The sequence below is a fragment of the Botryllus schlosseri genome, chromosome 12 (genome assembly GCF_051294905.1).
Source record: "Botryllus schlosseri isolate E-star chromosome 12, Bs_hap1, whole genome shotgun sequence".
NCBI classification, from domain to species: domain Eukaryota; kingdom Metazoa; phylum Chordata; class Ascidiacea; order Stolidobranchia; family Styelidae; genus Botryllus; species Botryllus schlosseri.
In genome coordinates, this window is record NC_137247.1 from 25,111,136 (window position 1) to 25,123,716 (window position 12,581).

Consider the following 12,581-nt stretch of genomic DNA (forward strand, 5'->3'; position numbering starts at 1 on the left):
CAACTATCATATTCTGTTCTGTGGCTAATGATAGTGAAGTAGAATATATCAATACCAGCTGATTGTTTCGGTGCTGCGTCCCAGCACACAGTGCAGTGGGCGGAATCGAGAGCAGTCAGACGAGAGACGCATCTTTGCCCTCTGAGAGCAAAGAAATAATATCCGTGACAAACTTTGGATCGAACTGTTGGAAAGAGGGATTACCGCGTTACAGCATCGAGTTCAATGCGACAAAGTATTAGGGCGAGTATCTTAAAAGTAGTATGTTGATTCGGCGTTTCAAAAGGCATATATATTGTCGCTTGATTAAAACAAGCTTAAGATGAAGGGTAAATGAACGCCCATGTCGGCGCTTAGATTTATGTAATCAACGTTTCCTGCTCAACTGCACGAAAGTTAGTTCGTGAACCGGATCGTCAACACTTGCTCATTGTTGTAGGCATGCGTATTGGATTGAATGGATTGAAAGCAAATAGAATCCACAGTTGCACTTCGTTTGGTACTTTACGCAGATTTGATTTGTTTCGTGCGAAGAGGGTGTCGTGAAGCAGGAAGCACAATTAATCCGACCGTTCAACTGCGCGGTGAAGGATTAGTTGGTTTGGCTTGAATGCTTCGAGGTACAATCAGCGAGTGTCGTTAATGCTGTGATCATGTCCATGAATACCGACGCCATTTTGCGGTGAGGTCACTATGTTAGTCTCGCGGGAATTTGCACAGTGATGTCGGGCGCCGAGCGATCAAAGTTCCCGGCATACATCTGATCCGTGATATAATTGTTTTGCGACGTCCTATGATGTAGTTTAGAAGATAAATCGCTGTAATCGCATCGGGACTTCTGTGTATAACTTGTATGATGTATGGTCGGAGATCAAAAGCGATCTGGCTCAGTTCGTTCCGTACCAATTGCATTTAATATCATACGTCATAAATATAACACAATGCAGAGATGTCTGAAATCTTCTGTCGCGATCTGCGTTGGAAATCGTGCATAGCTAAATTGAATGGTTGATTTTGGAGCATATTTTAACATGAAATTTGACTGCAAGTGCAATATACAAAGATATAAACGTTCCAAGTGCTCAGCGCTTCTCCATCGGGTGCATGGATAGGGAATACTTGAAATTTCCGCAAAATGCTAGGGAAAGATATCCTTTTCAAGGGAAAGTATTCGGGTGTATTTGAATATGATTATATTATTTCATTGCATACTGTATTTTCATACCTTTAAGATTCTCTTTGAGAGAAAAATATGTAATTATGGAATACTTTATTGGCTCCTATGTAAAGTGACTGATGAAATTTCATTAATAATAATATACTCTCACAGGGTTATTATTGATGTCTGTGATGATTGTGCAAAATCCGATCGATGATTATATAAAAGATACCGACAATGTTGGAGCATTTCCACTCGTAAGCAAGAAGAAGTCGGTGTCCGCAACGTGTTTTCAAGATTCGAAAAAACGAAGAAGCTCGGAATCATCATCCATTTGGAACATGAACTCAAAATCAAATATACGAAGGTCGTCGGAACAAGACGCCTTTCAGGATACAAAGGTGCAAAGCACCAGCAGTTCCGACTCCGACTTCGGAAATTGGGACCAACCGATACCCGGTCACTCTCCGCATAGATATTTCGGGACTGGACTTGGTAATAGTGAGAGATCACAAACACCTTCAGCTTTGGATTCGCTAAGAGACATGGCCGCAATGCAGTTCCGCCAGGAATACCAGCCAATCTGCAAACCGTACGACCAAGTGTCGCCGCTGCTGTCTTGGGGCGATAGAAGAGGTTCGTATAGCCTACTTGGGAAACTACTTGTATAGGTTATTTTGCAGTGTTTCTAAATCTTTTAGCTATAGCGCGGATCCCTAAATATTTTTAGTGGTCGCATGGATGCCAAACCTTGAAATTCGACGAAGCTGATGACTAAAATAGCGTTCATGTCGTAATCGTAGCCTCGTATTGCCGTCAGGTCAAGTTGTTGCCCAAGATACTACCAGATTACAATATTAAGGTCAAAATGATTAAAATGAAATCAGAAATATGGATTGATGGGGCAAAGAACAATTTAGTTTTATAGTTGCAATTCCCACGTTGACTTCGTATTGACGCCGTGTAACTGGTCCGCGCACCCCTCACCGGACCATAACTTAAGAACCCCTGTTCTATAAAATGATTCTTTATCGAAATGATTTCTCTCTTATGAAATATTCTCTTGGGTTGAAACTGCAACACCAGTGAATATTTTATTAGTGATGGTGATTAGGGATTGCTAATCGCGTGCATTATGATATAAATGTGCGATATTCTGATAGTTTTATGACTTCGCTGAACCGAGGAAACCAACAGTAGAAGAGCTCGTGTTTAGACCTCACGAATAAGGAGGATTAGAGTTCCTATGCTGACGTTATCATTTGCATCATCTAGACTAGGCCCGATTCCTTCTATATTATTCCAGCAGTATACCCTCTGTCAAATGTATCTCTATAACTTAAGCAATTCGTTGGTTTATACGCCTTTTCTCGTCTAAATGATTCGCCACAAATTCTACTGCAACATATAAAGATCTGGAAGCATCAGCTTCGTAATTGTGGACATGTCAGGGGTTTACCACGTGTGCGCTATGTTTCCGTATATTTGGTACCAAGGGAAGGATTTTGCTATTTTCGTGGAAAGTTGTGGTTAAAACTATGTAGAACATACTGGAAATATGGCTGCGCTTTTTTATTATAATATAGCAAAATGATATTGGCTCGAGGATAACCTTTTAAACGGAGTAGATTGCAATGATTACGCGAAACTAGCGTTCCCATAAACAATTCGGTATAGTCCTGCAGTTTTCGTATATCAAAAGCAGGTGGACTGCTAAGTATATAGTGAAGAATGGCGCTCACAAAAATTGAAAACGTTCCATTCATGCGACACCCTTAGTACTAAAAGGTGCATTTGTCGATCTCTATTATCCGTTTCTATTTGCCTAGCCACCAAAACACGTCGCGGTGCGTGTGATGTCGACGTCCCATGAAATGCCGCACGGCTCTCCTGACAACAACAGTTAAACGCGATGCAATACTGTAATCCCGTGGCAATGGCGAAATTGAATATTTACTGGGATGATTCCAGTCTCTGGTGATCCAATATTATTTCGGTGCGGATCAGAGATGTATCGAAATAACGCATACTAGAGAGAGATTAAAAAAATCCACAGTTTGAAATTTATCACCCGAATTTACTTTAAACCACGACATATCTCCAGAATTGGTCTCGTACCATACTAAAAGGCTTCACCTAGCGCAGTGGTTCTCAAACTTTTTTTCACACGCCCCCCTCCCTTTATGACAGTGAAAAATTTCGCGCTTCCTTATCGTGATATCAAAAAATATTAAACAGAGTAATTAGAATGCTAATAATCGCAACGGATAGTTTGCTGTCATTGAAAGTTATGGCTGTTCATGAGACAATTCTGATATATGATATTCGGACAATAAACAAAATAATAACAATGAAATTAGGGTAAATCGCGCTGACCGCGAAAATTTTTGAAGTTACCAGCGGCGTCACGCCCCCGTCAGATGCTTTCACGCCCCCAAGGGGGGGGGGGGCGCTATCCCCAGTTTGAAAATCACTGACCTAGGGTAAGATAGCTGTACAGATGGCTGTCCAAGAGAACTCCCTAAATTTACCGAAGTTTTTACTTGTAACTGTCACTGCAATGTGGTCAGAGTCATGAAACAGATGACAAGAACAAACACGTCTATTCGCACTACGAGTAAGAACTAGATTTGTTATATCTAGGCCTATAAAATTACATAAATAAGAAGCATAGTCTGATTCAACTGACAGTGGTTCCAACGGAAACTTCAGCGTCAAGCGTCGTCCGTTCCCATGTACGATTTTGTTCTGAGTGAGTTCAGATGCGCACGCTTCCGTACAGAATATCCGCTCGTTTATTTTCCAAATTTGCCTCGAATCTCGTGCCAAAGCCCTGGAGATTTCAGATGCTGGATATAGCATATCTTCATACCATGTACGACGGCAGTATTTCACACACATGTACCGCCCGTGATATACAGGTGTGAATATATACACCCGTGCTACACAAAACCAGAACATACCTCATAGTTACAGCACGGTGTAAATCAAGCACAGTACTTGTATCCCAATAATTCTTATACGTAGAGACTAAGGAAGGTATGCAGGTATGTACGAAGAATCCATAACCGCGATATAATTCTGAGTCAGGTTCTGTATTCATTTGCCACCTATAGGGTGTGGATTCACATTTTTCACGATAAGAGTGTGGTGCGTAGGCTAAAAATACAAAATATGCAATAAGTGAATATATATATCAATATCAGTGGTTGGCAAACTTTTTGAATGACGGGCCCGATACTTTACTTTAAGGCTGTTCGTACCATTTCAAAACCGGTGGTGATGAATTATAACTAGTTACCGTTTGATGAGCGACCATCGGCTACAATGAAAATTAGGAGCTAAATTGAAATACGCGATGACACCGCACCGCCTTCACGTAACGAAAAAATATGCAGACCTTGCCAGTAACGTGGCACCTCTCCTTTTCCAGAGTACTGGATTAGGTACTGCCTACTTGCGTTACTTGGCACGTGGTTATTAAACTACTTCCACGGTTTCCAGGCAAAATTACTTACTTTTTAGAGTTTCGATATTGAAAAGTCGCAACTAGTTAGGTGAAATATTCTATCTCCTTTAACGGTGAAATTGTCATGAAAACCGGGCGAAATAGCCCGAAATATCCACTGTTTATTCGAAGATTTCGTGTATTTGTAGTGTCATTGGTCATTTTTGTTTCAGTTGCGAAGATACATTTTGCAATTCTCCGAAGTACCCACCTTCGATTAACTGCAAAAAGTACCCAACCCCGTGACCATATCTACTTCGTTTGACTACCTACTTTCCAAGTGCCATTTTCTATTTCCGCTTGAAGTAGTTTTTCATGTCCCGAGAATCGCTACATCTACGTTAATTTAGTAGCAACACTGACTAATTTTTAATTTTTAATGTTTTTTAAATCTAATTTCTGGTTTTCCTGTAAATGCGACCAGAGAGTTGAACAGCTAGAAACAAGTCATGCTTTGTGTATACAGACAATTGCCATTCTCATGACGTCAAGAAGGAACTACGATTTGATATCAACTGAACTTGAATTTTGTCGTTCTTCTTTTTAATTCGGATTTTAATTCATTTTCCAAGTTTTTGCGAATTCAGTGCATCTTATTGTAATCTCAGTTGAAAACACTGTCTAATCCATAATCTGGCACGCTACAAATTCTCTAGTTGTTCAACTCTGGTGAAGGTAAATATAGTAGAGTTACCATACGTCCTCTTCTAAGAGGATCTGTCCTCTTTTTTGAATTTTTTGAAAGTGTCCTCGGAGGACGCCCAAATGTCCCTTTTTTGAGAATTTGTCCTCTTTTTTGAAAATTTTGGGTAAATCAAGGTTAAAATTTGACTGAGATGTAAATAGGACATCAGTACTGAAGTAACGTTCCGGCGGGTATTTCGTAAGCTGGGCCGGAAATTTGACATTCTATTAGTCAATTTACGGAAAAACTCATGGAAAACCGGAAATTCGGGCTTTGAGCCGGAAAAGTTACTTTTTTTTCGTATACCGACCACAAAGTCGGGGAGAACTTACCATTTTTCCGGATTTTAATGCAGTATTGTAACTCAGAAAAAATTTGAAAAAGTGTCCTCTTTTCAGATTTCCGAAATACCGTAACCCTAGAATATAGTGACAATTTCCTTTTTAAATTTAAGGAAAGCCCGATCAGATGTCAGACGACGGAAGTGACAGCAGAAGACTTTCGATCACCGCGTCGCAGCAGGATGAGGACGGTGACATTGCCAATGTGAAATCGACACGGGAAAGTCACGGAGACGCGAGACAGACTAACGTTGGTGGAACTGACGAGGGCGGCGATGATAGCTTGGTTGAAGATGTATCTGAAGATGATATGCCGATTGATGTCAATAACATAGATGACGATACGAGTCTGTCTTCTGATAAAAGTTCTGTGAAACCACCCTATTCGTATATCGCATTGATCACAATGGCAATACTGCAGTCACCACAAAAGAAACTGACTCTAAGCGGGATTTGCGAGTTCATCATGAACCGTTTTCCGTATTACCGCGAAAAGTTCCCGAAATGGCAGAATTCGATACGCCACAACTTGTCTCTGAACGACTGCTTCGTAAAAGTGCCACGAGAACCAGGCAATCCCGGCAAAGGTAACTATTGGACAATGGACCCCGATGCTGAAGATATGTTTGACAATGGATCGTTTCTGAGGCGCCGTAAAAGATTTAAGAGACAAAATCGCAATCCCTTGAGGGACCATATGATAGCCGCCGCTTTGAGCGGTGTACCGACACCGTACGGCAGACCGTACGGAATTCCTATGCCGAGTCAAAGCCCGACTGGTTTACCTACCTCATTTAATCCTTACCCATACCTTAGCGGTCTGCCACAGGCATATTCTATGATGCATCAAGCTCCACGATCGCACCAAGGATATTACAATGCCATGGGCTCGGGCAGTACGAAGCCCTCTACTCTCAGCCCACCGGTTATTATGCAGCCAATGATGTCCCAGTACAGAAGATACATGACGTGTTTAGAGAATGTACATCAGGACAACAATATCTTTGGTGCAAATTTGCGCACAAAGTCGAATCTGCCAGTGTTATCTATGTCGTCCGAATGTCCCAAAATGAATTTGGAACAACGCGATTCGTCGTCCAGAACCTCAAATGGAAATACCGCACCTTCAGCGTTCTCGATTGACACGCTTATTGGAAGTGAAACCGATTCATCAACAACACACCGAAAACATACTTCTCGAAAAAGAGAGGCCCATTTGAACATGAGACAGAGGCGAAGTTCTGGTTGCTCGTGTTCCTCATTCACGTCACCCGATAAAGAATCATCGGTAATATCAACCAAAATGGAATATCAACTAAGTGAATCCGACTCGGAAACGCAACGAAATAATGACGGTAGCGATACGTCGGCCGCGCCGGCCTTTAGAAAGTCAAATCCCGGCGAAGCGGGTGATATATCCTCGTCCAATATCGCAGAGGCCGATCGAATCGCTTACTCTAATTCTAAACCAACTGTCACGAACAAAGTCGATAATTGCGCTGACTTCATGAACTTGCGCAATCAATTCTCGACCTTCAATCCATCAGTTTCAAGCCCTAAGACGGTATGGGTCGCTGGAGACGATCCTTTCAGGGACTCCGGTGTGTTGTACAACTCCATTTTCCACGCGGCCGTTGCGGGGAGAATCGGCAGGATCTCCGGCGTCGACCATAGACTCATGCCCTTCCCTGATATCAGTGCGAACCACGTCATGAATCTGGCTTCGCCTTACCCGATTCAGAATAATCCGATTCCGAACTCTGAAAATACCCAGCCGAGAATGGACGCGCTCTTACGATGGCCAATGGCTAGAAATGCGTTTTTGTGAAATCGGCCCTAGCGTAAACGTACACTTAATTGGATAACTGAAACCCTTTGCGACGTGCTTCGTAAGTGTAAACTATGCTTTAAGCACCAACACGGAGTACATTTAGGCTGCTATTTGTCATATTCCGTTAACTCGAGAATTTTGAATTGAGATACTACATCATGCTTAAATAAATGTGGTAATATTGAAACATTTCTGATGATTTTCGAGACAGTGCACGAACCATAATTAATACCTCCGTGATTCGATTCTCAATCGAGTATTAAGGTTCTAGTCGAGTCGAGTGTTGCTGATTATGACGTCGTAACATTACGAATCATGCCGAAAGCTGAAATATATACCTTTAATGCTACCACAAAGAATAAGATGCCAGTACAACATCACAATGAAAATAATTTGATATTATTTCAACTGTACCTATTTCATTGCACTTTGTGACAATGTCATGGGTTCATCGTTACGCCACAGATATGTCATTTTCACGAACGTCCGTAGATTTACCCTACGTTTTTTCATGTGCTGCGATGTGACGAAAGAGGTTTCATGGCTTCTACAGTGGAATATATCGAAACAATATTTCCCGTTGATAAATTAATCTTTGTGGCAAGGAAACATTAAAATGTGAATCGATTACTATATTTGTAAATCATTACATGATTAGTATTCTTACACCAAAGTTTAACTCTTGAATTTTCTCCTCTCAAGCGATTACTATCTCCATTGTCTATCGAAAGCGGAAAGCTATCTTACGATAATATGGCATGAAACGGAATTTAATTTTATGATAATGAGGTTGGTAGTATTCATCTTAGTTAACATTAAAAGTAATTATTTCTACGCAACGCATCCATGACAGATTCTTAATGTTTTGTGTTGATATTTGTAACATGTTGTGCTTGTTCTAGCTAGGCAGTAGCGATTTTAATGATATAAATTGCAGCAAAATAATTTACTGCTTTATTGTAAAATCGTGATTCTTATCAGAAGTGAAGCTGCGATTGTAGTATCTTCTCATTGTAACGATATTCTTCTTTTCATTTAGTCCATATTTTGTGTCGGCAAGCAATTATTATTATATCTGCTTTGCTCAATGCTTTGCAATTCGAGCTTCCATAAAATATGTGTAAATGATGCATCTATAAGCTAACATATCATATTGCCACTGCTGGATATGTTTACGAAACTAGACTTTTTTACAGAAGTTAGCATATTCATGGCATGATTTCATTATATCAGCAGTGTATCTGACTATATGAAACACTGGATTATTCAATGCAATGTATAGGACAGTATCATCTCGCGATGATTGTTGCAATAAATGACTGGAACCATTTTCGCGTTCATTTATTTTAATTCGTACTTGGAAGTGACGGCTCATTTATTTGCATTACCATCAACGTTAGTACTGTTATATTTGGCTTCGTTTGCGAATACGTACAGCAAAACATTCCAAGTAAGTCAGTGTCTCGATGCGAACCTCGTTTACATCGCAATAAATTGACTATATATAGTACGGCTATGGTGCGAGCCCATGAAATGTTCGAGCTCGCGTTTGGCAAGGATTGCGAACCTTTAATTTTACATTGGGAATTCTGCATAGCATATATGAAGGCTGAGTATTAATGGGATGTTGTTCAGCAGTGCACACATAGTTGGTCAAGGTAGCTTGCTTTGTTACTCAAGTAGAAGGATTAGTAACAACGTAAATTGATGCTCTATTACAGTGGTTCTTAACCTTGCCTCTAGCGCCCCCCGAGGGGCGCTGGCGATTTTGAAGGGGGCGAAAACGTTCAGGGGGCGATATGGGGGGCGCTGCGCTCAGGGGGGCGATATGGGGGCGCTGAAGAAAAATGGCTTCGCAGTAGATGATGATGTAGTAGTAGGACATATCCTTAATGAGTATTCAGAGCAAATTAACATTCCACAAAACATTTCAAATCTCGAAAATTTTGGTCGCGCTACGCGACGGCGTTTGCTGCATATGTTTTCATGAATGTAGTGGGTTATTATAATTCAAATAAAATGGATGGCGCGTACCTTTAGATCGCCAATTTCCCAACACGTCACGCTTGCTAGGGTTATTTTCAACAAAATGTTTCAAAATATGTGTTATATCCTGCAGCGCACACCGTGTGGATAGCGAAGGAGACAGTGTATATCACTTTTGTGAGAGAGAGCCTTTTGTACATAAAATATGCTTTGAAGCTTTGTGCACGAAAGGACTAACTAAATATACTTGTATTTGAGAGCTACAAACTTAAATCGTCCGAATATTTCTTCATCGTATCATAAAGGATGATACTATCGAGTGTTGAGGTCCACAATCTGACATTAACGTTAAATAATATGAGTTGCTTTATTTGGAATACATTCATGGTAAAATTATTAACAGGGTGTAGTACTATATTCAATCTGAGCAGATATATGCATCCCATTCTCAGTTAACTTACTTAGTCACACAAAGCACTAAAACAAAATCCAATACCATGAATTTGTCCGTATTGCCAATCGCAGATGTGAGACCGTACCCGATTGTTGTTACAACAACCTAGATTTGACCCTGAATATACCACATACAGTTATTATATGGTTTATTATTGTCGAGTTGTCCTGGAGATTGTATCGCGAAATATTTCCAATACTAAAGTCATAAATTACACATAAATTACCATAACATAAATTACACATCATGTTTTGACGACTTCCCACGAAAAAATACGCGCATAATTATGGAAAATAGAAGTAGGCATTTTGGCGCCGGCCATTACTACGCCAGCCACGATGCACGAAGACATATGAAGTTCCTGCCAATATGGGACTCCGAGAAGTGTGCCAAAGAGATTGTCAGCGAGAAAACCTTGGTCGAAGAGGATTGCCCGTAAACTTCGATGTATATAAGCCTAATTGTCCATGGGTGCTTAAATCGCCGGTGCCGAATTATCATGTCGTCACAATCTGCACCTCAGATGGACAAAAAACACCCATCAGAAAAAATTATTGGCCTTATTTGCCCAATTTTGAACCATGTGCTTATTTAAGTAAAATACGTTTATGCGTTGCAACATCTTTTGACTATATGGCGTACAAGTAATTGTACCAACGGGCACGCCCGAATATGTTTAATTATTAATTACGTGGCCTTCATTTTCCAAGACAGCAGCCCCACTCAGCGCTACTGGTAAATCTGATTACGTGGGCTGAGAGAACAAGACATATATATGCAATTACCACTTATTCGTTCATGCATTATAGAAAATTTGGGCACCTAGGGCGACCAGGCCACACACACTTTGCTGACCATCGAAATCACGCGACGGGTTTCTTGTGGGCGAAGCCCCCAGAAGTTTGGTTTATCACGCTATGGGTGCCCAAGACAATCGTTTTTAGTGGGACTGACGAAGTGTTACGTAGGGTTACCATATTTTGGAAACGGGAAAGGAGGACACTTTTTTAAGTGTTGTTAAGTGTTTAAGTTTAAACAGATTGATACGATGGAATACACAATCCACCTACACATCCATACGACGAAGTTTAAGCCCGCCCGGTAATTGTTGACGATCATTATGAATGTATTAACTATTATCAGTCCTATTTAAATCGTACAAGAGGTTCATTAGGGTTAGCATTGAGCACATTTTCAGACTTACAATACGTGAGTAAAATCCGGAAAAATGGTAAATTTACCACTGAATTGCGGTTGGTTGACTAAAAAAAGGGTAAGCAGGCTCAACTCCCGAATACGATTTTTCTTCTAGATTTTCCGTTGGTTGACAAAACAAGTCGTCGCTTACGTTCGAACCACAAATTTTCTGTTTAGCATTATTTATGCCCATTTTCACACGAAACTATCCACCACCTTAGTTCTAAAAGATGTCAAGGAGGACGAATTGCCATAACGGAGGACATTTAGGTGTTCTCGAAAGACATTTTCAAAACCTGAAAAGGGAGGACAATATGGGGGTGGGGGCGCTAGAACACGATAATTCTTAATAGGGGGCGCTGGAGGAGAAAAGGTTAAGAACCACTGATCTATATGGATGACAGGTACCGGCGAAGTTCTGCGTATATGTGTATGCGAATATGTGAGCCATGCAACGCCCTGCTGAAGGCATCATAAAACCGATATTCGTAACTCGTAAATGCAAAGACTTGAATCATTCCCCGTCTTCCCAAAATTCGGCATGACTTTGTGACTTGATTCGACTTATCTTAACTCGACTTATCTTGACTCGAATCACCTTCAAAAATCGAGTGACTCGGGGGTCAAATTGTGCAATGACTTGATATGCTTGTAACTCGAAGGTATAGTGACTTCAACACTGGCACGTTACTTTATTTCATACTGTCATTCTGCAGACAGTATGATCTGATCTAGCTTAGCTTGGGAAATCACAAACTAAGTAATCAATCATGTTAAAAATTTAGAGGTTTCATGGATCCGCACAAAATAGCCCTGTTGAGAACCCCTGGTAGATGGTACAGCAGGGGCGTCAAACCCAACTACGCTACACTCAATGGGGGTCAAAGTAGTCAATCGGTACCCAACTAGAATTATAATAAGTAGCGCCCTCAATTTCTACTCAAGTACAACTTATCTTTACGATAGTCGCGCTGTGTATTTTCTGACAAATTTCTATCCAGTTTGAGCTGTGCCTTTTAAACAATGAATCGCGTCGACATTGGCTTTTAAATGAATAGAATCCGTGCCGAACGGCCTCGAGCTAATTAAAGTAAAAGGCGGTAGGTTTACAATACTTCATTATTCGCGGGACGCTTGAGCATTCGAAATGACATCCTGGTTAAGAACCACTGCAATAACGGGTCGAAGTGATAAAACCCGATAATTAATACCGGATTTGACGCCAGTCTTTGAATTGATATATCCACTGATGAAGCAGATGATTCTCGTTTTAGAAAGGATGATTTTCGGTAGTTTTACCCACATTTGTAAATCAGTCAATGAAAGTCCTAAGCTAGGGGTTTAGCACAGAACTAGGCATGTTCCTGCCGTCACCATTCTGCAGAAATCACAGCACCTTATCAATATACCAGCGTGTACT

The 12,581-nt window shown here is 40.8% G+C and overlaps 1 protein-coding gene across 1 annotated transcript; it reads left to right on the top strand.

The window, feature by feature from the left end:
* LOC145452333 (uncharacterized) lies at positions 1–8,854 on the top strand. The gene is made up of 2 exons (XM_080330542.1): positions 1–1,795; positions 5,807–8,854. Exons 1-2 carry the CDS (start codon positions 1,342–1,344, stop codon positions 7,519–7,521), a joined length of 2,169 nt encoding a protein of 722 aa, XP_080186668.1. The 5' UTR covers positions 1–1,341; the 3' UTR covers positions 7,522–8,854.
* Positions 8,855–12,581: the final 3,727 nt, after the last annotated feature.

Bases quoted from the DNA above. Each gene is read 5' to 3' on its own strand.
- LOC145452333 (XM_080330542.1), top strand. From the start codon at position 1,342: ATGTCTGTGATGATTGTGCAAAATCCGATCGATGATTATATAAAAGAT. The intron at 1,796-5,806 runs GTTCGTATAGCC...TTTAAATTTAAG, and splicing joins GTCTTGGGGCGATAGAAGAG to GAAAGCCCGATCAGATGTCA.